This window comes from Vanessa cardui, chromosome 21 (genome assembly GCF_905220365.1).
Source record: "Vanessa cardui chromosome 21, ilVanCard2.1, whole genome shotgun sequence".
NCBI classification, from domain to species: Eukaryota; Metazoa; Arthropoda; class Insecta; order Lepidoptera; family Nymphalidae; genus Vanessa; species Vanessa cardui.
In genome coordinates this window covers 49,363-76,396 of record NC_061143.1, presented here as the reverse complement: position 1 = coordinate 76,396, position 27,034 = coordinate 49,363, and the positions used below count along the sequence as shown (strand labels likewise).

Genomic DNA, 27,034 nt, shown 5'->3' with positions numbered 1-27,034 from the left:
GGTCGGGCTGACCACAAGGCCCGAGATTGTACAGCCGCAGAAGCAATCTGCGCCATATGCTCAGCGGCTGGCAAACCGGCGGCGCATGCCATCGGCAGCAGGGCGTGTCCCACGAACAGATCCCGCCCTGCGCGAGGTAAAGCCAGAGGAACGGTGGCGAAGAGGCCCGTCACCGCGTCCCAACGGACCGTGGAGGAGCCAATGGAGACATCGCACTAATGGCTCTGCGTTGTCTTCAGGCCAATTTAAACCACTCTGCCAGAGCTCAGGACCTCCTAGTCCAAAGCATGGCAGAGTGGCAAATCGACGTTGCGGTGGTATCGGAGCCCTACGTCGTTCATTTACGGGACGACTGGGTCTCCGACCACGAAGGAGTGGTGGCAATAGTCGCCCCTGCCGTCGCTGGTTCCCCTGCTATCGAAGGGGTAGTCAGGGGCAGAGGGTTCGTGGTCGCGGTGATCGGGAGTGTGGTGACCGTGGGCGTCTACGCCTCGCCCAATCGGAGTCTCGCGGAGTTTGAACAGCTGCTCGTCGAGGTCGGGGCTCTGATTGGGCAAGCATCGCCTAACCCGGTGCTAGTTGCGGGGGACTTCAACGCCAAATCTACGGCTTGGGGTTCCCCTGCGACAGACGCCAGAGGCGAGGCGCTGGAAGAGTGGGCGGTCTCGCTCGGTCTCGCGGTGATCAACAGTGGGTCGGAGAGCACGTGCGTGCGGCAGCAGGGCGAGTCGATCGTGGACGTTACGTTCGCGTCCATCGCCCTAGCCCGCCGTGTTCAAGAGTGGAGGGTGGAGACGGCCGTGGAGACTCTATCGGATCATCGATACATCCGATTCGATGTCTCCGCGGTTCCAGTCGTCCGGCCCGCTGTTGAGCGGACAGAAGGTCCGCGGTGGAGCCTGGGCCGCCTCGATAGCCAGTTGGCAAAAGAGGCGGCAATCGTGGAGGCCTGGTGCGCCGGCACCGAGCCGGTGGCGCAGGTCGACCGAGAGGCTGACCAACTCGGCGCAGCCCTGTTTCGCATTTGCGATGTGGCGATGCCGAGAGTCAAGCCTCAGGCTCCACGTCGCCGCGTGTATTGGTGGCGGCCGGAACTCCGCCAGCTGCGGAGAGCCTGTGTTGCGGCTCGCCGCCAGTACGCCAGGAGCAGGAGAAGGCGTGTGCGTGACCGCGACCTGGAGGCGACCTTTTACACCGCCTACAGGGACGCCTGCGATCAACTCAAGAAGGCCATAGCCCAGGCGAAAGAGGATGCGTGGCGAGAATGGCTCGCGACGCTGGAGAGCGACCCATGGGGGAGACCGTACCGGGTCGTGAGACAAAAACTCCGACCCTGGACTCCCCCGCTCTCTAGCACCCTCCAGCCGCACGTTCTGGAGAGAGTACTGAGTGTGCTCTTTCCTGAGCGCGGCGAGTTTGTCCCGCCGTCGATGGCCCCACTACGGCCCAGCAGTGAAGTACGAGACCTGGCACCCCCGGTTACCGAGGCGGAACTGTGCGCGGCCGTCCACAAGCTTCGCTCTAAAAGGACAGCCCCCGGGCCTGACGGGATACCGGGACGCGCCCTGTCGATCGCGTTGGATGCCATGGGCGATAGCGTCCGCCAGCTCTTCTCCGCCTGCCTGGCTCAAGGTAGGTTTCCGCATAGGTGGAAAACGGGTAAGCTCGTACTCATCCGTAAGGAGGGACGAGCCCCCGATCAGCCGTCGGCCTACCGCCCAATCGTGCTGCTCGACGAGGTGAGCAAGCTCTTCGAGCGTGTGCTCGCCGTCCGCCTAGTCGACAGCATGGAGCCGGGCCTCAACGAGCGGCAGTATGGCTTCCGCCCCGGCCGCTCGACGCTGGACGCGATTGCCAAGGTCAGGGACCTGGCAGAGGAGGAGGTGACGCAGGGTGGAGTTTTGTTGGCTGTCTCGTTGGACATAGCCAACGCCTTCAACTCTCTGCCCTGGGAGGTCATACTGGAGGCTCTGCACTACCACAATGTGCCGGGCTACCTCCGACGAACCATCGCCGATTACTTTTCGGGCAGGGCGGTGGTATTCCCAACGCAAGACGGCTTCGGAAGGAGGGTCATGACCTGCGGTGTTCCACAGGGCTCTGTACTGGGTCCTCTCCTGTGGAACATCGGGTATGACTGGGTGCTGCGCGGGGCCACGTTGCGGGGGGTCAGCGTCACATGTTACGCTGACGACACCCTCGTGTCGGCCCGCGGCAGTACCCACCGGGAGGCGGCTTATCTCGCCACAGCCGGCGTCGCACATGCGGTCCACCGCATCCGTGCCCTGGGCCTCGAGGTGGCCTTGCACAAGTCCGAGGCCCTTGCTTTTCATGGTCCTCGGAACGCGCCACCTCCGGGCATGGTGTTGACGGTCGGCGGAACTTCCATCCCCATCGGGTCGACGATGAAGTACTTGGGACTCGTCCTCGATGGCAGGTGGAAGTTCGAGGAGCATTTCCGGCGCTTGGCCCCGAGACTGGTGGCTGCAGCCGGAGCGCTGGGGCGGATTCTGCCCAACGTAGGTGGACCAGGGAGTTCGTGCAGGCGTCTGTACTCCGGCGTGGTGCGCGCGATGGCACTCTACGGTGCGCCAATATGGGCGGACGCTCTGAGCGCTCGCAACGTCGCCTCTCTGCGACGTCCGCAGCGGGCGATGGCGCTCAGGGCGGCTCGGGCGTACCGGACGGTGTCATACACCGCGGCCGGCTTGCTGTCCGGAAGCCCGCCATGGGACCTCGAGGCCGAGATCAACTCGAGCGTCTACTGGCGGGTCAAGGCGGCAAGGGCAGATGGCAACCCCCCCCTAGTCCAACAGTGGAGGGAGGAGGCAAGACGCCGCCTGATGGAGAGGTGGGCGGATCAGCTTCGAGTTCCGGATGCCGGCGGGGAGCTCGTGGCGGCCATCCGCCCGGTTCTGAGAGAGTGGGTCGAACGCAAGCACGGCCCACTGACGTACCACCTGACGCAGCTCATGTCCGGTCACGGCTGCTTCGCCAAGTACTTGTGCGAGGTGGTCGGGAGAGAGCCGTCAGTGGTATGTCTCCATTGCGACGACGGAGCCGTGGACACGGCCGAGCACACGCGCGCAGAGTGCCCAGCCTGGGCGGAGCCTCGCGCAGTCCTGTCCACGGCCATTGGACCAGACATCTCGCTTCCGGCCTTAGTGCGCAAGATGGTCGCGAGTGAAGAGGCGTGGGCGGCATTACGCACCTTCAGCGAGGTCGTAATGTCCGCCAAGGAGAAGGCGGAACGACAGCGGGAGGACGACACCAACTCCCTCCCGTTGCGTCGACGGAGACCTGGTCGACGACGCCGCGACCACCTAGGCCGGTTGCCTTGACCCGATCTGACACAGCGGCGGCGGACCTTTACACCCGCCGCCGCACAACCCGGACGTGACACAGCGCTATCGGCAGCGGACTTTTACATCTGCTGCCGCATGGCCCTGTTTTGACTTGACGCAACGTAGTCGGCAGCGGAACTTTACATCCGCTGCCTTCGCCCAGCCTCCAGTGGCGGACTCGGGGGAGTCCGTCACGGTTCTGACGGAGGCGGAGACGGAAGCGTGCCGCAACATCCTGGCACGCTCTCGAGATGAGTCGCCCATTTACAGCGACGACCGCTGGCAGGGCCGCGGTGGTGAGCCACGTGCGTTCCCGTAGCCCTGCCGCCTTGCGGTGAAGGCGGAAATCCTAGGAGGTTTTAGTGGGTAGGACGGGGCCTTCTGCCCCGGGAGTCCCACATATCCGTCCCGGTCCCCCCTTTCGACCGGGCGGAATGCGTAAATGCATTTCCTCCTAGTAAAACAAAAAAAAAAAAAAAAAAAAAAAAAAAAAAAAAAAAAAAAAAAAGGTTGGGGTGCATGTCCGAGGCGGAGTGGAAGGTTGCGGGCGACGCCAAGAAACAGAAGAAGGCGCGCCAGCGGGCCAATAAAGAGGCCCAGAAGAAGAAGGAGGAGAGAGTCGCGGCGGCCAAGCGCCGGCCTGCAAGGCTCAGGACTCCCCGCTCGACTGCAGTGGCTCTCACCCTGCAGCCAGGGGCGGAGGAGCGGGGCCTCTCTTATGCCGACATCTTGGCGAAGGCAAAAGCCGAGATCTCGCTGAGCGATCTCGGCATAACGGGCCTCCGGTGCAAAACGACTGCCACCGGAGGCCGACTCCTGGAGGTCTCGGGGGCCACGAGTGGTCCCAAAGCTGACGCCCTAGCGGAAAAGCTCAGGGCGTCACTGGGGTCGGACGACGTCCGAGTGTCCAGGCCCACCAAATGCGCGGTTTTGCGTATTTCGGGCCTGGATGACTCTGCGACGATAGAGGAGGTCGTCGCCGCCGTCTCCAAGACCGGAGGATGCCCGCCTGATCAGGTAAAGGCGGGCACGATACGTCGGGGGGTCTCTGGTCTAGGGACCACCCATGTGAGCTGTCCCTTAGCGGCGGCCAAGAAGCTAAGGGACAGCAGACTCCTAGTGGGGTGGGTTTCGGCGCAGGTCACGCTATTACCACCGAGGCCTTTCCGGTGCTACCGGTGTCTGGAGGGTGGACACGCGGGGGCACGGTGCACCGCTGAGGTTGATCGCAGCCAGTTATGCTACCGCTGCGGTCAGCCCGGTCACAAGGCGGGCACCTGCTCAGCCAAGACGCCGCACTGCGTTATATGTGCGGCGTCTGGAAAGCCAGCCGACCACAAGATCGGGTCAAAGGCCTGCACGAGACCCACCGCCACAACCACGGCGAGGACACAGCCGGCTCATCCGCCGAAGAACATCAAAAAGAAGAAGGCAACCAGCTCCTCGCAGCCGGTTCGACCACCGGCTGCGGCACAAGAACAGCCGAGGACTGGGGAGGAGGCGACGGCCATGGACACGCAGTAATGGCTCTACGTCGTCTCCTCCAAGCCAATATCAACCACTGCGCCAGGGCTCAGGATCTCTTGCTCCAGAGCATGGCGCAGTGGTCGATCGATTTGACCGCCGTCGCCGAGCCGTACTTCGTGCCGCCCAGGGATGACTGGGTGTGCGACGATAACCGCTCGGTGGCGTTGATCCGGAGGTCCGCCGCCGACACGCTTCCCTTCGAGACTGTTACTCGAGGGCGGGGCTATGTCGCGGCAGTCTGGGGTGACATCATGGTCGTGGGGGTATATTTCGCCCCCAGCCTTTCTCTCGCCGATCTGGAGAGTGTCACCCTGGAGTTGGCCACGGTTGTCCGTCGTGGCTGTCCTCGCCCCGTGATCGTCCTGGGGGACTTCAACGCCAAGTCTACGGCTTGGGGTTCCCCGTCTACGGACGCGCGGGGTGAGCTAGTGGAGGAGTGGGCGGTCGAGCTGGGCCTGCTTCTCCTGAATCGGGGTTCGGTGCAGACGTGCGTGCGGCAGCGGGGTGGGTCTATAGTGGACCTCACGTTCGCTAGCCCCGCTCTCGCGCGCAACGTCCTCGACTGGCACGTCGTCGAGGACGTCGAGACGCTATCCGACCATAGGTACATTCGGTTTAGCGTCTCTGCCCGAACTTCGATTCGGCCGATCCAAGCGGCAGGTCGGCACGGAGACAGTCCGCGATGGGCGCTGAAGCGGCTGGACAGGGAGGCTCTCCTGGAGGCCTCGATCGTCAAGGCCTGGCTGGATTCTCCGGACAGGCCTGCCGACATCGACGACGAGGCGGAGTGGTTCCGGGAGAGCATGTCGCACATCTGCGACGCTGGCATGCCCCGAGTCCGGCCGTTGTCAGCTAGGCGCCAAGTGTACTGGTGGGCGCAGTCGATTGCGCAGTTGCGCATCGCATGTACACAGATGCGACGCCAGTACGCGAGGTGCCGACGACGGAGGAGAGGCCGCCGCCCCTTTACAGCGGCGGCCGAAGAAGCGCAGGAGAGTGAAGAGGCGGAACTGTACGCTAGCTACAGGGAGGCGAAGAGCGCACTCCAGTTGGCCATCGTACGAGCCAAGGCCCAAGCGAACGACGAGCTGGTGGAGACTCTGGACCTAGATCCGTGGGGACGCCCTTACCTGATGGTGAGGGGCAAGTTGCGCCAGTCGGCTCCCCCACTGTCCCGGAGTCTCCAGCCGCAGCTGCTGGAGGAGGTGGTGGGTGCTCTGTTTCCATCTAGACCGGAGCACACACCACCGGCTATGGTTCCGCCTCACAGTGACGCGGAAGAGGGTGAAGACGACGTGCCCGCAGTCACCCGGGAAGAGCTCAGAGGGGCGGTGGCTCGCATCAGGAACACCGCCCCTGGACCTGACGGCATTCCAGGCCGTGCGTGGGTCCTCGCCCTGAGAGAACTCGGGCCACGACTCTCAGGGCTGCTGAGCGCATGCCTGGAGCGAGGCCAGTTTCCAAGCCGGTGGAAGACCGGGAAGCTGGTCTTGCTCAAGAAGGAGGGACGACCCGCAGACTCGCCATCTGCGTACCGACCGATCGTGTTGCTGGACGAGGTGTGTAAGATCTTCGAGCGTGTCATCGCCAGTCGCCTCGTTCGGCACATGACCAGGGTGGGGCCGGATTTGGCGGAGAACCAATTCGGCTTCCGCCAGGGACGTTCGACGGTGGACGCGATCATGCGCGTGAGGGCCCTCGCGGAGGAGGCAGTCGCCCGGGGTGAGGTGGTCTTGGCGGTGTCGCTCGACATCGCCAACGCTTTCAACACCTTGCCTTGGAGTACCATCAGGGAAGCACTCCGATACCACGGAGTGCCGCGCTACCTCCAACGCGTGGTCGCGGCCTACTTGTCGAACCGAGCGGTCGTGTACCCGGGTCGCGAGAGGTGGGGTCGTCGGGAGACGTCGTGCGGCGTTCCGCAGGGTTCCGTTTTGGGTCCACTCCTGTGGAACGTGGGGTACGACTGGGCCCTGCGCGGTGCGTTCATCCACGGCGTCGGCGTCATTTGTTACGCCGACGACACGCTGGTTACAGCGCGTGGTAAGACGTACCGGCAGGCGGCCATTCGCGCGACGGCTGGTGTCGCGCATGCCGTGGGTCGGATCCGGCGGCTGGGCTTGGAGGTGGCATTGCACAAGTCGGAGGCCTTGTGTTTTCACGGGCCGAGGATGAAGCCGCCTCCCGGGTCCAGCATCATGGTAGGAGGGGTATCCATCGCTGTCGAGTCGACGATGAAATACCTAGGACTCGTCCTCGACAGTAGGTGGAACTTCGAGCCGCACTTTACACGGCTCGCCCCCCGGTTGTTGGGCGCCGCTTCAGCGCTCTCGCGCTTGCTGCCCAATCTGGGGGGACCCAACTCCTCGTGCAGGAGGCTCTACATGGGGGTCGTACGGTCGATGGCGTTATACGCCGCGCCAGTGTGGGCGGATGCCCTGACGGCCCGCAACGTCGCCGCGCTGAGAAGGCCACAGCGCGCGATGGCCGTCAGGATGATAAGGGGATACCGTACGATCTCCTTCGAGGCAGCGAGCCTCCTAGCCGGATCGCCACCCTGGGACCTCGAGGCTAAGCTCCTCGCGTCGCTCTATTGGTGGCGCGCGGAGGCGGTCGAGCGGGGTGAGCGCCTGGTGCCTCGACAGATCGAGGCACGCAGGGCAGAGCTCCGCCAGGTCTCAGTGGCGGAGTGGGAGACGCGCTTGGCGCGACCCACGGCAGGGCAAGCCGTCGCTATTGCGGCGGTGAGGCCCGTCCTGAAGGAGTGGCTCACTAGGAGCCACGGCGCCCTCAGCTTCCGACTGACGCAGGTGCTTACTGGACACGGGTGCTTCGGTAGGTACCTGTGTCGCATAGGTCGGGAGCCGACGTCCCAGTGCCACCATTGTGGCGATGGTCGCGACGATACGGCGTTGCACACGTTGGCGGAGTGCCCAGCATGGGCTGAGCAGCGCCGTGACCTCGTCGCGGCCGTAGGTGTCGCTGCGGGAAACCTCTCGCTTCCGGCCGTCGTCTCTGCGATGGTGCGGAGCGAGGCAGGGTGGAGCGCCGTCGCCACCTTCTGCGAGGAAGTAATGCTCGCGAAGGAGGCGGCAGAAAGGGAGAGAGAGGCTGCCTCCTCTCTCCCCTCCCGCAGCAGACGAACTGGGCGTCGCAGGGTGGTCGCCGACTTACGACCACCCTAGGGCGTGGCCTGCGGACGGCAGACTCGGGGCGTCTCGCCGTCCGACCAGCAACAGGCCTCGAGGCGGCGGCGTCGTGTTCCGCACGCGCGCCTCGTAGTGGAGTCCTGCGGCCGGGTGGACAGCCGCAGTGAGTGACGGGGCGCGCCTGACTCTTTACATCAGGCGCGCCAACGCCCGTCGGAGGGGTGCGACGAATGCTTCGGCGATACCCGCCCTTCCGACACATGGGCAATTGGAGGACACGGGTTGGGTTTTAGTCAGTAAGAGTCTGACAGTACCCTTCGCTCTTCCCCCAGAGCGGAGGGTCTCCATGATGGATTTCCCAACCATAAAAAAAAAAAAAAAAAAAAGGTTGGGGTGCATGTCAGTCGCCTCCTCGTGGCGCACCCTGGGCAACGGGGCCGGCTTGTGTGCTCGCCGGCCGCGGCTAAGACTGACGCGGAGGAAGGCCGCGAGGTCGCTCCTAGTACTTCTCCGAGCGCAGCGGAGTGGACTATGTGAGCGGCCCCGCTGGCATAGCGGAGGAGTGTACTATATGTACAATATGTATTATATGTATTTATGTAAATATTGTAAATAGTTGTGTAAATGTCAATATATATATATGTATATAGAACGGAGGGCTCTTTATGAGCGTCGAAGGAGGAGTGGTGGTCCACCATCTGATGCGTGGTGGTCAACCGTGTGGTGTGGAGATACACCGATGGTCGGCGGCGGAGCCTGTCATCTTATCCGCCGCCACCAGGGCGTCAGCATTGTTGGCGCCCAGCCTCCAGTGGCGGACTCGGGGGAGTCCGTCACGTTTACTGGACGGAGGCAACGGAGGAAGGCGCGCCCTTGGGCGCGCATTCAACGATTTGACCGCCTCACGGCGGTCGCCGCGGGGGGGCCGCGGAAGTATGCTCTAGCGTTCCCGTAGCCCCTCCATCACGCGGTACGGTGGAAACCCGAGGAGGTTTTAGTGGGTAGGACAGGGCCTTCTGCCCTGGCACGGGGCCCTTATGGCCCCGGTCGAGTCCCACATACCCGTCCCGGTCCCCCGGCCGGGCGGGAGGCGTAAATGCCTTTCCTCCTCGTAAAACAAAAAAAAAAAAAAAAAAAAAAAAAAAAAGGTTAGGTTAGGTTAGGTTAGGTTAGGTTGGGGTGCATGTCAGTCGCCTCCTCGTGGCGCACCCTGGGCAACGGTGTCGACGATCTTTTGTCGTCGGCAACGGCTAAGACTGACGCGGAGGGCATGCCACGGGTCGCCACCGGTCTTTCTCTGTTTTCAGAGTGGACTGTGTGCGCGGCCTGGTGGCAAAGAAGGAGTTGTACATATTTGTAAATATACTTGACGTAGGTTTTAAATATTATTTTATTTTATTTAAGTTAAGGCGTCTGTAAATATTTTGTTTTTTATGTATTTACATTCTAAGGTGTTTGTATATTTTGTAGATATTGTTTTGTTTAGAGGAAGAAAACCTCATCAAAAATCACCCCGAATCCCAAGTGGCGACGCAGCGCGATGGGATGCATGGCCGGAGGGTATTCCGGTCATGACTGCGTCTCGCCGGCAGCCCCGGCAACTTTTTTAAAACATGAGTGCAACTATAAGTAATAATTCTCCAGGAGGGTGTCACTCCCTCTCCGACCCGCTTCACGGGTCGGACAGTCCCGTATCGAAATCTGGAGGGGACAAAGTCGCACTTGAACCTTTTAACGACGACCACAATGCAACCAAAATGGACACCGAAACGGAGAGAGAAGGCGTAGTATTAAGTAGGATAAGTAGTCGTAATAATAGTATTAGTAAATCTGTAAATAAGGAAGATCCTGGCCTACTTAAAGGCCTCGTAGTCCGGCTGGAGCGGCTCCCAGAGTCAGACTCGTCGGTCTGCAGCACTGAGACAAACAAAAGAAGGAGGAAGGGAGAGAAGCGGTCCCACGCAATGGACAGTCCCTCGGGCTCCGATAGCGACGCGACAACTCAGCGCAGCGACTCGGAGTCCACCATCAGTAGATGGCTCAAACCAGCCAACAAAAGGGGGCGTGGGCGTCCAGCTTCTCATGGACTGTACGTTGGGCTCGGTAGGTCGATGGAGGAGCTCAACTCCCAAAAAAGATCAGACCAGCGGTTCGAGGTGGAGGACTCACTGGCTGCTTACAATGAAGCGGCCCGGGTGGCCATGGAAGAGAGGGCAGCCCTTAGTAGAAAACGTAACTCTCAGTCACCTAGTGGCACGGAAGATGTGACGAAGACGTCGGCCGCATTGGACGCAGCTGTCCAGGAGGCGTGCGACGTGGTGATGCAGGTTGCCGATAAATCTGGCAACCTGAAGGGCACCTTTGTTAGGGCACTGAAGGCGGCCGCGTACTCAATCAAAGGCGCGGTAGCCGACCTCAGGGCCCTAACCATGACGGAGGACGTGGCGCGTCTCGAAGCGGCCAATGCGCAGCTCTCAGGCCAGTTGGCAGAGCTGCGCCGGGAAGTGGCCGAGATGAGAAAAAGACCGGTAACGACAGACGCTTCACACTTTAAAGAAATCATGGAGGAGGCGCTACGCTCCAACCGGGAGCAATTCGGCAATATGCTGAATGCCCGGATGGAGGGCATCGAGCGCCGCCTCCTCCCGGAGCCTCGGCTGCGACCTCCATTGGCCGCAGATCGCAACCTGGCGCGGACCGCTGCTGCCTCCGATAGGCCGACAACACAATCGCAGTCGCCCGTCGCTCCAGCCACGGTTAGTGATAGGAGCCAAGCAGCCAAACCGGCAGCCAAACCGAAGGGGAAAAAGAAAAGGAAACCCACCTTGGCTGCCCAAGAAGCAGCAGCAGCTGTAGGTAACAAAACTGCCCCACCATTACCATCGAAGCCGAGCAGTTCCGGCACGTCATGGGCGGCCGTTGTTCGAAAACAGCCGAACAAGCCGCCCAAAAACCCAAAGGCAAAAACGCAAAAGGTGGAAAAGCAAAAGGCCCCTAAGCGAAGGAAGCTTCGCCCTCCGCGCACCGCGGTTATCACCATGACGCTGAAGCCCGGTGCCACGGAGAAGGGTCTCAGCTACGAGACTGTCCTGGCGCAAGCTAAGACCCGCATCAGGCTGAGCGAGGTCGGTCTGACAACGGTGCGGTTCAGGACAGCGGCCACGGGGGCAAGGATCCTGGAGGTCCCTCCGGGCACGAGCGACGCGGAGAAGGCGGCGGATGCCCTGGCTGACAGGCTCCGTGAGGTCCTGAGCCCGGACGAAGTCCAGATCCATCGACCGACAAAATGTGTCGAGTTGAGAGTCAAGGATCTGGACGATTCCGTGACGGTGGAGGAGGTTGTCGCTGCGGTGGCCGGAGAGGGGGACTGTGCCGCTGGGGCAATCAGGCCGGGCGCCATCGTCTGGGGCCCGCGCGGCTCTGGTTCCCTCTGGCTGAGCTGTCCTATAACAGCTGCCAAGAAAGTGGTGGAAGTCGGCCGCATCAGGGTGGGGTGGGTCTCGGCGCGGGTTACGTTGCTCGAGCCGAGGCCGCTCCGTTGCTTCAGGTGCCTGGAGGGGGGCCACATGGGGGCCAAATGTGACAGGGGAGTCGACCGCAGCCGTCTGTGCTTCCGCTGCGGCCTTCCCGATCACAGAGCGCGTGACTGCACCGCCGCTGAGGCAAAGTGTGCCATATGCTCAGCGGCCGGCAAGCCAGCGGCGCACGCCGTTGGCAGCAAAGGGTGCCCGGGCAGTAGAGCTCGCCCCGCACCAAGGAAAGGAGGAGCGGTGGCGAAAGGTCCTGTTGCCGCGCCCCAACGGCCCGCGGAGGAGCCCATGGAGACAGCATCGTAATGGCCCTACGCTGTCTCCAGGCAAACATCAACCACTCTGCCAGAGCTCAGGACCTTCTAGTCCAGAGCATGGCAGAGTGGCAAATTGATGTCGCGGTGGTATCGGAGCCCTACGTCGTTCATTTACGGGACGACTGGGTCTCCGACCACGAAGGAGTGGTGGCCGTCGTCGCTCCTGCCGTCGCTGGTTCCCCTGCTATCGAAGGGGTAGCCAGGGGCAGAGGGTTTGTGGTCGCTGTGGTCGGGGGTACGGCGATCGTCGGCGTTTACGCCTCGCCCAATCGGAGTCTCGCGGAGTTTGAACAGCTACTCGTGGAGGTCGGGGCTCTGGTTGGGCAAGCATCGCCTAACCCGGTGCTAGTTGCGGGGGACTTCAATGCCAAATCAACGGCTTGGGGTTCCCCTGCGACAGACGCCAGAGGCGAGGCACTCGAGGAGTGGGCAGTCTCGCTGGGTCTCGTGGTGATGAACAGCGGGTCGGAGAGCACGTGCGTGCGGCAGCAGGGCGAGTCGATCGTGGACGTAACGTTCGCGTCTATCGCCCTAGCCCGCCGTGTTCGCGAGTGGAGGGTGGAGACGGCCGTGGAGACTCTGTCGGATCATCGTTACATCCGATTCGATGTCTCCGCGGTCCCAGTCGCCCGGCCCGCTGTTGAGCGGACAGAAGGTCCGCGGTGGAGCCTGGGCCGTCTCGATAGCCAGTTGGCAAAAGAGGCGGCCATCGTGGAGGCCTGGTGCGCCGGTTCCGATCCGGTGGCCGAGGTCGACCGAGAGGCTGACCAGCTCGGCGCAGCCCTGTTCCGCATTTGCGATGTGGCGATGCCGAGAGTGAAGCCTCAGGCTCCACGTCGCCGCGTGTATTGGTGGCGGCCAGAACTCCGACATCTGCGGAGAGCCTGCGTTGCGGCCCGCCGCCAGTATGCTAGATCCAGGAGACGACGTGTGCGCGACCACAGCCTGGAGGCGGCCCTTTACACCGCCTACAGGGATGCCTGCGACGCCCTGAAGAAGGCCATAGCCCAAGCAAAAGAGGCTGCTTGGCAGGAATGGCTCGCGTCGTTGGACAGAGATCCGTGGGGAAGACCGTACCGGGTCGTGAGACAAAAACTCCGACCCTGGACTCCCCCGCTCTCTAGCACCCTCCACCCGCACGTTCTGGAGAGAGTATTGAGTGTGCTCTTTCCTGAGCGCGGCGAGTTCGCCCCACCGTCGATGGCCCCTCTACGGCCCAGAAGTGACGAACGAGACCTGGCACCCCCGGTTACCGAGGCGGAACTGTGCGCGGCCGTCCACAAGCTTCGCTCAAAAAGGACAGCCCCCGGGCCTGACGGGATACCGGGATGCGCCCTGTCGATCGCATTGGATGCCTTGGGTGATAGCGTTCGCCAGCTCTTCTCCGCCTGCCTGGCTCAAGGTAGGTTTCCGCATAGGTGGAAAACGGGTAAGCTCGTACTCATCCGCAAGGAGGGACGGGCCCCCGATCAGCCGTCGGCCTACCGCCCAATCGTGCTGCTCGACGAGGTGAGCAAGCTCTTCGAGCGTGTGCTCGCCGTCCGCCTAGTCGACAGCATGGAGCCGGGCCTCAACGAGCGGCAGTATGGCTTCCGCCCCGGCCGCTCGACGCTGGACGCGATCGCCAGGGTCAGGGACATGGCAGAGGAGGAGGTGACGCAGGGTGGAGTTTTGTTGGCTGTCTCGTTGGACATAGCCAACGCCTTCAACTCTCTGCCCTGGGAGGTCATTCTGGAGGCTCTGCACTACCACAATGTGCCGGGCTACCTCCGACGAACCATCGCCGATTACTTTTCGGGCAGGGCGGTGGTATTCCCGACACAAGACGGTCTCGGAAGGAGGGTCATGACTTGCGGTGTTCCACAGGGCTCTGTACTGGGTCCTCTCCTGTGGAACATCGGGTATGACTGGGTGCTGCGTGGGGCCACCCTGCGGGGGGTCAGCGTCACATGTTACGCTGACGACACCCTCGTGTCGGCCCGCGGCAGTACCCACCGGGAGGCGGCTTACCTCGCCACAGCCGGCGTCGCACATGTGGTCCACCGCATCCGTGCCCTGGGCCTCGAGGTGGCCTTGCATAAGTCCGAGGCCCTTGCTTTTCATTGTCCTCGGAACGCGCCACCTCCGGGCATGGTGTTGACGGTCGGCGGAACTTCCATCCCCATCGGGTCGACGATGAAGTACCTGGGACTCGTCCTCGATGGCAGGTGGAAGTTCGAGGAGCACTTCCGGCGCTTGGCCCCGAGACTGGTGGCTGCAGCCGGAGCGCTTGGGCGGATTCTGCCCAACGTAGGTGGACCAGGGAGTTCGTGCAGGCGTCTGTACTCCGGCGTGGTGCGCTCCATGGCACTCTACGGTGCGCCAATATGGGCGGACGCTCTGAGCAATCGCGTCAACGTCGCCTCGCTGCGACGTCCGCAGCGGGCGATGGCGCTCAGGGCGGCTCGGGCGTACCGGACGGTGTCATACACCGCGGCCGGCTTGCTGTCCGGAAGCCCGCCATGGGACCTCGAGGCCGAGATCAACTCGAGCGTCTACTGGCGGGTCAAGGCGGCAAGAGCAGATGGCAACCCCCCCCTAGTCCTACAGTGGAGGGAGGAGGCAAGACGCCGCCTGATGGAGAGGTGGGAGGATCGGCTTCGAGTTCCGGATGCCGGCGGGGAGCTCGTGGCGGCCATCCGCCCAGTTTTGAGAGAGTGGGTCGAGCGCAAGCACGGCCCACTGACGTACCACCTGACGCAGCTCCTGACCGGCCACGGGTGTTTTAGTAAATACCTGTGTGACGTGGTCGGCAGAGAGCCTGCACCGACGTGCCACCACTGTGGCAACGAAGCCGTGGACACGGCCGAGCACACACGCGCAGAGTGCCCAGCCTGGGCGGAGCCTCGCGCAGCCTTGTCCACGGTCATCGGATTAGACGTGTCGCTTCCGGCCCTCATCAGAAAGATGGTCGCGAGTGAAGAGGCGTGGGCGGCATTACGCACCTTCAGCGAGGTCGTAATGTCCGCCAAGGAGAAGGCGGAACGACAGCGGGAGGACGATCCCAACTCCCTCCCGCTGCGCCGACGGAGACCCGGTCGGCGGCCCCGCGACCATCTTGGCCGGTTACCTTGATTCGACACAGCGGCGGCGGACCTTTACATCCGCCGCCGCACAACCCGGACGTGACACAGCGCTATCGGCAGCGGACCTTTACATCTGCTGCCGCATGGCCCTGTTTTTGAATTGACGCAACGTAGTCGGCAGCGGAACTTTACATCCGCTGCCTTCGCCCAGCCTCCAGTGGCGGACTCGGGGGAGTCCGTCACGGTTCTGACGGAGGCGGAGACGGAAGCGTGCCGCAACATCCTGGCACGCTCTCGAGATGAGTCGCCCATTTACAGCGACGACCGCTGGCAGGGCCGCGGTGGTGAGCCACGTGCGTTCCCGTAGCCCTGCCGCCTTGCGGTGAAGGCGGAAATCCTAGGAGGTTTTAGTGGGTAGGACGGGGCCTTCTGCCCCGGGAGTCCCACATATCCGTCCCGGTCCCCCCTTTCGACCGGGCGGAATGCGTAAATGCATTTCCTCCTAGTAAAACAAAAAAAAAAAAAAAAAAGGTTAGGTTAGGTTAGGTTAGGTTAGGTTAGGTTAGGTTAGGTTAGGTTAGGTTAGGTTGGGGTGCATGTGGGGTGCATGTCAGTCGCCTCCTCGTGGCGCACCCTGGGCAACGGGGCCGGCTTGAGCTTGCTCGCCGGCCACGGCTAAGACTGACGCGGAGGGCATGCCACGGGTCGCTCCCGGTCTTTCTCTGTTTTCAGAGTGGACTGTGTGCGCGGCCCCGTGGCAGAGAAGGAGTGTAAATATATTCTGTAAATATATATTAATTAGTTTTATAATTATTAGGTTAGGTTATAAATATTTTCTTTTATTTGTGTTTAATTGTAGGTAGTAAATTTTTGTAAATTTAATTTTTTGTTTTGAGGAAGACAACCTCGATAAAAAATAACCCCGAATCCCAAGCGGCTACGCAGCGCGATGGGATGCATGGCCGGAGGGTAGTTCGGTCCCGACTGCATTTCTTTTTCCTTCTTCCTTTGTTCTTTCTTCTTTTACTCTTTTATACTTCTTCGCCGGCAGCCCCGGCAAAAAACCTAAACATGAGTGCATCCGAAAAAAATATATCTCCAGGGGGGTTTCAGTCCCTCTCCGATCCGCCTCACGGATCGGACCGTCCCATCGAATCTGGAGGGGACAAAGATGCCAGATGGATTCCTTCAAACGACCTTACCGCGACCACAACTGACTATGATTTGCAAACGATGAGGGTACCTGTGGTTAGATTGGAGCGACTGGGTGAGCTGTCGGACGCCGACAGCGCATCCAGTCGGATGAGTATGGCGAGCGCGGTGTCGAAGCGTTCACGGAAACGCGCGAGAGAGGTCCCGGATTCTGGGTCGGACTCTGCTCGCAGCGACACACCGACAAGAAAAGGTAGACCGACTACTACCGGCAAATATGCCGGTATCGGTCTATCAAGACGCGAGGCCGCGGCTGCGACGAAGGCTGCAGCAGCTGCCGAAAAACTGGAGGAGGACGAGCGGCAGATCGCGGCTCTGACCAAGAGGGTGGTGGAAGGGAGAGCCACTCCTCGGTCGGAGTCGTCAGACTCTGCTGCCTTAGAGGTCGAGGCAGAGGAGCTACCTGCCTCCGACCTCAACCGGAGGATGACGGACGCGGTTGCGGCGATTAAAAGGGTGGGCAAGGTCTCCAAGGGCCTTAGCGGCTGCAGCCAGAAGGCACTGAAAGAGGCTACGGCCTCGATACTGGAGTGCGCCCAGGTGCTGCTCACCCGCACCGATACCGAGGAGACGGCGCTGCTGCGGGCCCAGAACACCAGGCTCGCAGCACAGGTCGAGGCGCTCAGGAAAGAGCAGCTAGAGCTCAAGGCCGAGATGGCGAACTTCCGCCGGGAACACCTCAGGCGGGAGGTGGGCCTTCTGAGCGCCACACCTGACGCCACGCTGCAACCGCAGCAACAGCAGCAGTCGCCGCAAGAGACGGAGCTGGTTCGCCTGATCCGTCAGGAGATGGCGAGCTTTAACGCTCGTTTCTCGGTGCTCGAGGGGAGGATTCTACGTCCCCCCCTAGCTGCAGACCAGCGCAGCGCACCGGCGCCGACATATGCGGCCAAAGCCGCAGCGCCCCGTGCCACCCAACCGGCACAAGCGGCTGCTGCCAAAAAAGGGAAGGGGAAGGCGGCCAAAAAGGCAAGTGCGGCCCAAGCCGCAGCGCCCCGTGCCGTCCAACCGGCACAAACAGCCAATAGTGAAAAAAGACCGGTGTCAAGACCCGAGGCGGAATGGGAGGTTGCGGGCGCCGCTAAACGCAACAAAAAGGCGCGCCAGCGGGCCAAAAAGGAGGCCCACAAGAAGAAGGAGGAGGGAGTCGCGGCGGCCAAGCGACGGCCTGCAAGGCTCAGGACTCCCCGCTCGACTGCAGTGGCTCTCACCCTGCAGCCAGGGGCGGAGGAGCGGGGCCTCTCTTATGCCGACATCTTGGCGAAGGCAAAAGCCGAGATCTCGCTGAGCGATCTCGGCATAACGGGCCTCCGGTGCAAAAAGACTGCGACCGGAGGCCGACTCCTGGAGGTCTCGGGGGCCACGAGTGGTCCCAAAGCTGACGCCCTAGCGGAAAAGCTCAGGGCGTCACTGGGGTCGGACGACGTCCGAGTGTCCAGGCCCACCAAATGCGCGGTTTTGCGCATTTCGGGCCTGGATGACTCTGCGACGATAGAGGAGGTCGTCGCCGCCGTCTCCAAGACCGGAGGATGCCCGCCTGATCAGGTTAAGGCGGGCACGATACGTCGGGGGGTCTCTGGTCTAGGGACCACCCATGTGAGCTGTCCCTTAGCGGCGGCCAAGAAGCTAAGGGACAGCAGACTCCTAGTGGGGTGGGTTTCGGCGCAGGTCACGCTATTACCACCGAGGCCTTTCCGGTGCTACCGGTGTCTGGAGGGTGGACACGCGGGGGCACGGTGCACCGCTGAGGTAGACCGCAGCCAACTCTGCTACCGCTGCGGTCAGCCCGGTCACAAGGCTGGCACCTGCTCAGCCAAGACGCCGCACTGCGTTATATGTGCGGCGTCTGGAAAGCCAGCCGACCACAAGATCGGGTCGAAGGCCTGCACGAGACCCACCGCCACAACCACGGCGAGGACACAGCCGGCTCATCCGCCGAAGAACATCAAAAAGAAGAAGGCAACCAGCTCCTCGCAGCCGGTTCGACCACCGGCTGCGGCACAAGAACAGCCGAGGACTGGGGAGGAGGCGACGGCCATGGACACGCAGTAATGGCTCTACGTCGTCTCCTCCAAGCCAATATCAACCACTGCGCCAGGGCTCAGGATCTCTTGCTCCAGAGCATGGCGCAGTGGTCGATCGATTTGACCGCCGTCGCCGAGCCGTACTTCGTGCCGCCCAGGGATGACTGGGTGTGCGACGATAACCGCTCGGTGGCGTTGATCAGAAGGTCCGCCGCTGACACGCTTCCCTTCGAGGCTGTAACTCGAGGGCGGGGCTATGTCGCGGCAGTCTGGGGTGACATCATGGTCGTGGGGGTATATTTCGCCCCCAGCCTTTCTCTCGCCGATCTCGAGAGTGTCACCCTGGAGTTGGCCACGGTTGTCCGTCGTGGCTGTCCTCGCCCCGTGATCGTCCTGGGGGACTTCAACGCCAAGTCTACGGCTTGGGGTTCCCCGTCTACGGACGCGCGGGGTGAGCTAGTGGAGGAGTGGGCGGTCGAGTTGGGCCTGCTTCTCCTGAATCGGGGTTCGGTGCAGACGTGCGTGCGGCAGCGGGGTGGGTCTATAGTGGACCTCACGTTCGCTAGCCCCGCTCTCGCGCGCAACGTCCTCGACTGGCACGTCGTCGAGGACGTCGAGACGCTATCCGACCATCGGTACATTCGGTTTAGCGTCTCTGCCCGAACTTCGATTCGGCCGATCCAAGCGGCAGGTCGGCACGGAGACGGTCCGCGATGGGCGCTGAAGCGGCTGGACAGGGAGGCTCTCCTGGAGGCCTCGATCGTCAAGGCCTGGCTGGATTCGCCAGACAGGCCTGCCGACATCGACGACGAGGCGGAGTGGTTCCGGGAGAGCATGTCGCAAATCTGCGACGCTGGCATGCCCCGAGTCCGGCCGTTGTCAGCTAGGCGCCAAGTGTACTGGTGGGCGCAGTCGATTGCGCAGTTGCGCAACGAATGCACGCAGATGCGACGCCAGTACGCGAGGTGCCGACGACGGAGGAGAGGCCGCCGCCCCTTTACAGCGGCGGCTGAAGAAGCGCAGGAGAGTGAAGAGGCGGAACTGTACGCTAGCTACAGGGAGGCGAAGAGCGCACTCCAGTTGGCCATCGTCAGAGCCAAGGCCCAGGCCAACGACGAGCTGGTGGAGACTCTGGACCTAGATCCGTGGGGACGCCCTTACCTGATGGTGAGGGGCAAGTTGCGCCAGTCGGCTCCCCCGCTGTCCCGGAGTCTCCAGCCGCAGCTGCTGGAGGAGGTGGTGGGTGCTCTGTTTCCATCTAGACCGGAGCACACACCACCGGCTATGGTTCCGCCTCACAGAGACGCGGAAGAGGGTGAAGACGACGTGCCCGCCGTCACCCGGGAAGAGCTCAAAGGGGCGGTGGCTCGCATCAGGAACACCGCCCCTGGACCCGACGGCATTCCAGGCTGTGCGTGGGTCCTCGCCCTGAGAGAACTCGGGCCACGTCTCTCAGGGCTGCTGAGCGCATGCTTGGAGCGAGGCCAGTTTCCAAGCCGGTGGAAGACCGGGAAGCTGGTCTTGCTCAAGAAGGAGGGACGACCCGCAGACTCGCCATCTGCGTACCGACCGATCGTGTTGCTGGACGAGGTGTGTAAGATCTTCGAGCGTGTCATCGCCAGTCGCCTCGTTCAGCACATGACCAGGGTGGGGCCGGATTTGGCGGAGAACCAATTCGGCTTCCGCCAGGGACGTTCGACGGTGGACGCGATCATGCGCGTGAAGGCCCTCGCGGAGGAGGCAGTCGCCCGGGGTGAGGTGGTCTTGGCGGTGTCGCTCGACATCGCCAACGCTTTCAACACCTTGCCTTGGAGTACCATCAGGGAAGCACTCCGGTACCACGGAGTGCCGCGCTACCTCCAACGCGTGGTCGCGGCCTACTTGTCGAACCGAGCGGTCGTGTACCCGGGTCGCGAGAGGTGGGGTCGTCGGGAGACGTCGTGCGGCGTTCCGCAGGGTTCCGTTTTGGGTCCACTCCTGTGGAACGTGGGGTACGACTGGGCCCTGCGCGGTGCGTTCATCCACGGCGTCGGCGTCATTTGTTACGCCGACGACACGCTGGTTACAGCACGTGGAAAGACGTACCGGCAGGCGGCCATACGCGCGACTGCTGGTGTCGCGCATGCCGTGGGAAGGATCCGGCGGCTGGGCTTGGAGGTGGCACTGCACAAGTCGGAGGCCCTGTGTTTTCACGGGCCGAGGACGAAGCCGCCTCCCGGGTCCAGCATCATGGTAGGAGGGGTGTCCATCGCTGTCGAGTCGACGATGAAATACCTAGGACTCGTCCTCGACAGTAGGTGGAACTTCGAGCCGCACTTTACACGGCTCGCCCCCCGGTTGTTGGGCGCCGCTTCAGCGCTCTCGCGCTTGCTGCCCAATCTGGGGGGACCCAACTCCTCATGCAGGAGGCTCTACATGGGGGTCGTACGGTCGATGGCGCTATACGCCGCGCCAGTGTGGGCGGATGCCCTGACGGCCCGCAACGTCGCCGCGCTGAGGAGGCCACAGCGCGCGATGGCCGTCAGGTTGATAAGGGGATACCGTACGATCTCCTTCGAGGCAGCGAGCCTCCTAGCCGGATCGCCGCCCTGGGACCTCGAGGCTAAGCTCCTCGCGTCGCTCTATTGGTGGCGCGCGGAGGCGGTCGAGCGGGGTGAGCGCCTGGTGCCTCGACAGATAGAGGCACGCAGGGCAGAGCTCCGCCAGGTCTCAGTGGCGGAGTGGGAGACGCGATTAGCGCGACCCACGGCAGGGCAAGCCGTCGCTATTGCGGCGGTGAGGCCCGTTTTGAAGGAGTGGCTCACCAGGAGCCACGGCGCCCTCAGCTTTCGGCTGACGCAGGTGCTTACTGGACACGGATGCTTCGGTAGGTACCTGTGTCGCATAGGTCGGGAGCCGACGTCCCAGTGCCACCATTGTGGCGATGGTCGCGACGATACGGCGTTGCACACGTTGGCGGAGTGCCCAGCATGGGCTGAGCAGCGCCGTGACCTCGTCGCGGCCGTAGGTGTCGCTGCGGGAAACCTCTCGCTTCCGGCCGTCGTCTCCGCGATGGTACGGAGCGAGGCAGGGTGGAGCGCCGTCGCCACCTTCTGCGAGGAAGTGATGCTCGCAAAGGAGGCGGCGGAAAGGGAGAGAGAGGCTGCCTCCTCTCTCCCCTCCCGCAGCAGACGAACTGGGCGTCGCAGGGTGGTCGCCGACTTACGACCACCCTAGGGCGTGGCCTGCGGACGGCAGACTCGGGGCGTCTCGCCGTCCGACCAGCAACAGGCCTCGAGGCGGCGGCGTCGTGTTCCGCACGCGCGCCTCGTAGTGGAGTCCTGCGGCCGGGTGGACAGCCGCAGTGATTGACGGGGCGCGCCTGACTCTTTACATCAGGCGCGCCAACGCCCGTCGGAGGGGTGCGACGAATGCTTCGGCGATACCCGCCCCTCCGACTCATGGGCACGTGGAGGACACGGGTTGGGTTTTAGTCAGTAGGAGTCTGACAGTACCCTTCGCTCTTCCCCCAGAGCGGAGGGTCTCCATGATGGATTTCCCAACCAAAAAAAAAAAAAAAAAAAAAAAAAAAAAAAAAAAAAAGGTTGGGGTGCATGTCACACGTTGGCGGAGTGCCCAGCATGGGCTGAGCAGCGCCGTGACCTCGTCGCGGCCGTAGGTGTTGCTGCGGGAAACCTCTCGCTTCCGGCCGTCGTCTCCGCGATGGTACGGAGCGAGGCAGGGTGGAGCGCCGTCGCCACCTTCTGCGAGGAAGTGATGCTCGCAAAGGAGGCGGCGGAAAGGGAGAGAGAGGCTGCCTCCTCTCTCCCCTCCCGCAGCAGACGAACTGGGCGTCGCAGGGTGGTCGCCGACTTACGACCACCCTAGGGCGTGGCCTGCGGACGGCAGACTCGGGGCGTCTCGCCGTCCGACCAGCAACAGGCCTCGAGGCGGCGGCGTCGTGTTCCGCACGCGCGCCTCGTAGTGGAGTCCTGCGGCCGGGTGGACAGCCGCAGTGATTGACGGGGCACGCCTGACTCTTTACATCAGGCGTGCCAACGCCCGTCGGAGGGGTGCGACGAATGCTTCGGCGATACCCGCCCCTCCGACTCATGGGCACGTGGAGGACACGGGTTGGGTTTTAGTCAGTAGGAGTCTGACAGTACCCTTCGCTCTTCCCCCAGAGCGGAGGGTCTCCATGATGGATTTCCCAACCATAAAAAAAAAAAAAAAAAAAAAAAAAAAAGGTTGGGGTGCATGTCGCTGCGGGAAACCTCTCGCTTCCGGCCGTCGTCTCCGCGATGGTACGGAGCGAGGCAGGGTGGAGCGCCGTCGCCACCTTCTGCGAGGAAGTGATGCTCGCAAAGGAGGCGGCGGAAAGGGAGAGAGAGGCTGCCTCCTCTCTCCCCTCCCGCAGCAGACGAACTGGGCGTCGCAGGGTGGTCGCCGACTTACGACCACTCTAGGGCGTGGCCTGCGGACGGCAGACTCGGGGCGTCTCGCCGTCCGACCAGCAACAGGCCTCGAGGCGGCGGCGTCGTGTTCCGCACGCGCGCCTCGTAGTGGAGTCCTGCGGCCGGGTGGACGGCCGCAGTGATTGACGGGGCACGCCTGACTCTTTACATCAGGCGTGCCAACGCCCGTCGGAGGGGTGCGACGAATGCTTCGGCGATACCCGCCCTTCCGACACATGGGCAATTGGAGGACACGGGTTGGGTTTTAGTCAGTAAGAGTCTGACAGTACCCTTCGCTCTTCCCCCAGAGCGGAGGGTCTCCATGATGGATTTCCCAACCATAAAAAAAAAAAAAAAAAAAAAAAAAAAAAAAAAAAAAAAAAAAAAAAAAAAAAAAAAAGGTTGGGGTGCATGTCAGTCGCCTCCTCGTGGCGCACCCTGGGCAACGGGGCCGGCTTGAGCTTGCTCGCCGGCCACGGCTAAGACTGACGCGGAGGGCATGCCACGGGTCGCTTCCGGTCTTTCTCTGTTTTCAGAGTGGACTGTGTGCGCGGCCCCGTGGCAGAGAAGGAGTGTAAATATATTCTGTAAATATATATATATTAATTAGTTTTATTAGGTAGGCTATAAATATTTTATTTTATTTTATTTTATTTTAATGTAGGTTATGTAAATTTTTTGTAAATTTTGCTTTTGTTTGAGGAAGACAACCTCGATAAAAAATAACCCCAAATCCCAAGTGGCTACGCAGCGCGATGGGATGCATGGCCGGAGGGTAGTTCGGTCCCGACTGCATTTCTTTTTCCTTCTTCCTTTGTTCTTTCTTCTTTTACTCTTTTATACTTCTTCGCCGGCAGCCCCGGCAAAAAACCTAAACATGAGTGCATCCGAAAAAAATATATCTCCAGGGGGGTTTCAGTCCCTCTCCGATCCGCCTCACGGATCGGACCGTCCCATCGAATCTGGAGGGGACAAAGATGCCAGATGGATTCCTTCAAACGACCTTACCGCGACCACAACTGACTATGATTTGCAAACGATTAAGGTACCTGTGGTTAGATTGGAGCGACTGGGTGAGCTGTCGGACGCCGACAGCGCATCCAGTCGGATGAGTATGGCGAGCGCGGTGTCGAAGCGTTCACGGAAACGCGCGAGAGAGGTCCCGGATTCTGGGTCGGACTCTGCTCGCAGCGACACACCGACTAGGAAAGGTAGACCGACTACTACCGGCAAATATGCCGGTATCGGTCTATCAAGACGCGAGGCCGCGGCTGCGACGAAGGCTGCAGCAGCCGCCGAAAAACAAATGGAAGACGAGCGGCAGATCGCGGCTCTGACCAAGAGGGTGGTGGAAGGGAGAGCCACTCCTCGGTCGGAGTCGTCAGACTCTGCTGCCTTAGAGGTCGAGGCAGAGGAGCTACCTGCCTCCGACCTCAACCGGAGGATGACGGACGCGGTTGCGGCGATAAAAAGGGTGGGCAAGGTCTCCAAGGGCCTTAGCGGCTGCAGCCAGAAGGCACTGAAAGAGGCTACGGCCTCGATACTGGAGTGCGCCCAGGTGCTGCTCACCCGCACCGATACCGAGGAGACGGCGCTGCTGCGGGCCCAGAACACCAGGCTCGCAGCACAGGTCGAGGCGCTCAGGAAAGAGCACCTAGAGCTCAAGGCCGAGATGGCCAACTTCCGCCGCGAACACCTCAGGCGGGAAGTGGGCCTTCTGAGCGCCACGCCTGACGCCACGCCGCAACCGCAGCAGACACAGCAGCAGCAGTCGTCGCAGGAGACGGAGTTGGCTCGCCTGATCCGTAAGGAGATGGCGAGTTTCAACGCCCGCTTCTCGGTGCTCGAGGGGAGGATTTTACGTCCCCCCCTCGCTGCAGACCAGCGCAGCGCACCGGCGCCGACATATGCGGCCAAAGCCGCAGCGCCCCGTGCCACCCAACCGGCACAAGCGGCTGCTGCTGTTAAGAAAGGGAAAGGGAAGGTGGCCAAAAAGGCGAGTGCGGCTCAACCCGCGGCACCCCAAGCCACCCAACCGAAACCGAAACGAGACAGACAAGGAGACAGACCGGCGTCGCGCAACCCCCCGTCAACACCCGACGCGGAGTGGAAGGTTGCGGGCGACGCCAAGAAGAAGAAGAAGGAGGCGCGCCAGCGGGCTAAAAAAGAGGCCCAGAAGAAGAAGGAGGAGAGAGTCGCGGCGGCCAAGCGCCGGCCTGCGAGGCTCAGGACTCCCCGCTCCACTGCAGTGGCTCTCACCCTGCAGCCAGGAGCGGAGGAGCGGGGCCTCTCCTATGCTGGTATCTTGGCCAAAGCCAAAGCCGAGATTTCGCTGAGCGATCTCGGCATAACGGGCCTCCGGTGCAAAACGACTGCCACCGGAGGCCGACTCCTGGAGGTCTCGGGGGCCACGAGTGGTCCCAAAGCTGACGCCCTAGCGGAAAAGCTCAGGGCGTCACTAGGGTCGGATGACGTCCGAGTGTCCAGGCCCACCAAATGCGCGGTTTTGCGCATTTCGGGCCTGGATGACTCTGCGACGATAGAGGAGGTCGTCGCCGCCGTCTCCAAGACCGGAGGATGCCCGCCTGATCAGGTCAAGGCGGGCACGATTCATCGGGGGGTCTCGGGTCTAGGGACCACCCATGTGAGCTGTCCCTTAGCCGCGGCCAGGAAGCTAAAGGACAGCAGACTCCTAGTGGGGTGGGTCTCGGCGCAGGTCGCGCTCTTACCACCGAGGCCGTTCCGGTGCTACCGGTGTCTGGAGGGTGGACACGCGGGGGCACGGTGCACCGCTGAGGTTGATCGCAGCCAGTTATGCTACCGCTGCGGTCAGCCCGGCCACAAGGCTGGCACCTGCTCTGCCAAGACGCCGCACTGCGTTATCTGTGCGGCGTCTGGTAAGCCAGCCGAGCACCGGATCGGGTCGAAGGCCTGTGTGAGACCCACCGCCACAACGGCGAGGACAAAACCGGCTCATCCGCCGAAGACCGCCAAGAAGAAGGCAACCAGCTCCTCGCAGCCGGTTCGACCACCGGCTGCGGCACAAGAACAGCCGAGGACTGGGGAGGAGGCGACAGCCATGGACACGCAGTAATGGCTCTACGTCGTCTCCTCCAAGCCAATATCAACCACTGCGCCAGGGCTCAGGATCTCTTGCTCCAGAGCATGGCGCAGTGGTCGATCGATTTGACCGCCGTCGCCGAGCCGTACTTCGTGCCGCCCAGGGATGACTGGGTGTGCGACGATAACCGCTCGGTGGCGTTGATCAGGAGGTCCGCCGCTGACACGCTTCCCTTCGAGGCCATAACTCGAGGGCGGGGCTATGTCGCGGCAGTCTGGGGTGACATCATGGTCGTGGGGGTATATTTCGCCCCCAGCCTTTCTCTCGCCGATCTGGAGAGTGTCACCCTGGAGTTGGCCACGGTTGTCCGTCGTGGCTGTCCTCGCCCCGTGATCGTCCTGGGGGACTTCAACGCCAAGTCTACGGCTTGGGGTTCCCCGTCTACGGACGCGCGGGGTGAGCTAGTGGAGGAGTGGGCGGTCGAGCTGGGCCTGCTTCTCCTGAATCGGGGTTCGGTGCAGACGTGCGTGCGGCAGCGGGGTGGGTCTATAGTGGACCTCACGTTCGCTAGCCCCGCTCTCGCGCGCAACGTCCTCGACTGGCACGTCGTCGAGGACGTCGAGACGCTATCCGACCATAGGTACATTCGGTTTAGCGTCTCTGCCCGAACTTCGATTCGGCCGATCCAAGCGGCAGGTCGGCACGGAGACAGTCCGCGATGGGCGCTGAAGCGGCTGGACAGGGAGGCTCTCCTGGAGGCCTCGATCGTCAAGGCCTGGCTAGATTCGCCAGACAGGCCTACTGACATCGACGACGAGGCGGAGTGGTTCCGGGAGAGCATGTCGGACATATGCGACGCTGGCATGCCCCGAGTCCGGCCGTTGTCAGCTAGGCGCCAAGTGTACTGGTGGGCGCAGTCGATTGCGCAGTTGCGCAACGAATGCACACAGATGCGACGCCAGTACGCGAGGTGCCGACGACGGAGGAGAGGCCGCCGCCCCTTTACAGCGGCGGCCGAAGAAGCACAGGAGAATGAAGAGGCGGAACTGTACGCTAGCTACAGGGAGGCGAAGAGCGCACTCCAGCTGGCCATCGTCAGAGCCAAGGCCCAGGCCAACGACGAGCTGGTGGAGACTCTGGACCTAGATCCGTGGGGACGCCCCTACTTGATGGTGAGGGGCAAGTTGCGCCAGTCGGCTCCCCCACTGTCCCGGAGTCTCCAGCCGCAGCTGCTGGAGGAGGTGGTGGGTGCTCTGTTTCCTTCTAGACCGGAGCACACACCACCGGCTATGGTTCCGCCTCACAGTGACGCGGAAGAGGGTGAAGACGACGTGCCCGCCGTCACCCGGGAAGAGCTCAGAGGGGCGGTGGC

The 27,034-nt window shown here is 62.3% G+C and overlaps 2 protein-coding genes across 2 annotated transcripts; both read left to right on the top strand.

The window, feature by feature from the left end:
• Nucleotides 1-9,633: 9,633 nt before the first annotated feature.
• On the top strand, nucleotides 9,634-11,856 carry LOC124539057. The gene has a single exon (XM_047116381.1). The coding sequence runs from the start codon at nucleotides 9,634-9,636 to the stop codon at nucleotides 11,854-11,856; it is 2,223 nt and encodes a 740-aa protein (XP_046972337.1).
• Nucleotides 11,857-18,267: 6,411 nt separating this feature from the next.
• On the top strand, nucleotides 18,268-19,891 carry LOC124539056. The gene is made up of 3 exons (XM_047116380.1): nucleotides 18,268-18,558; nucleotides 19,081-19,133; nucleotides 19,858-19,891. Exons 1-3 carry the CDS (start codon nucleotides 18,268-18,270, stop codon nucleotides 19,889-19,891), a joined length of 378 nt encoding a protein of 125 aa, XP_046972336.1.
• The last annotated feature ends 7,143 nt before the right edge of the window (nucleotides 19,892-27,034 follow it).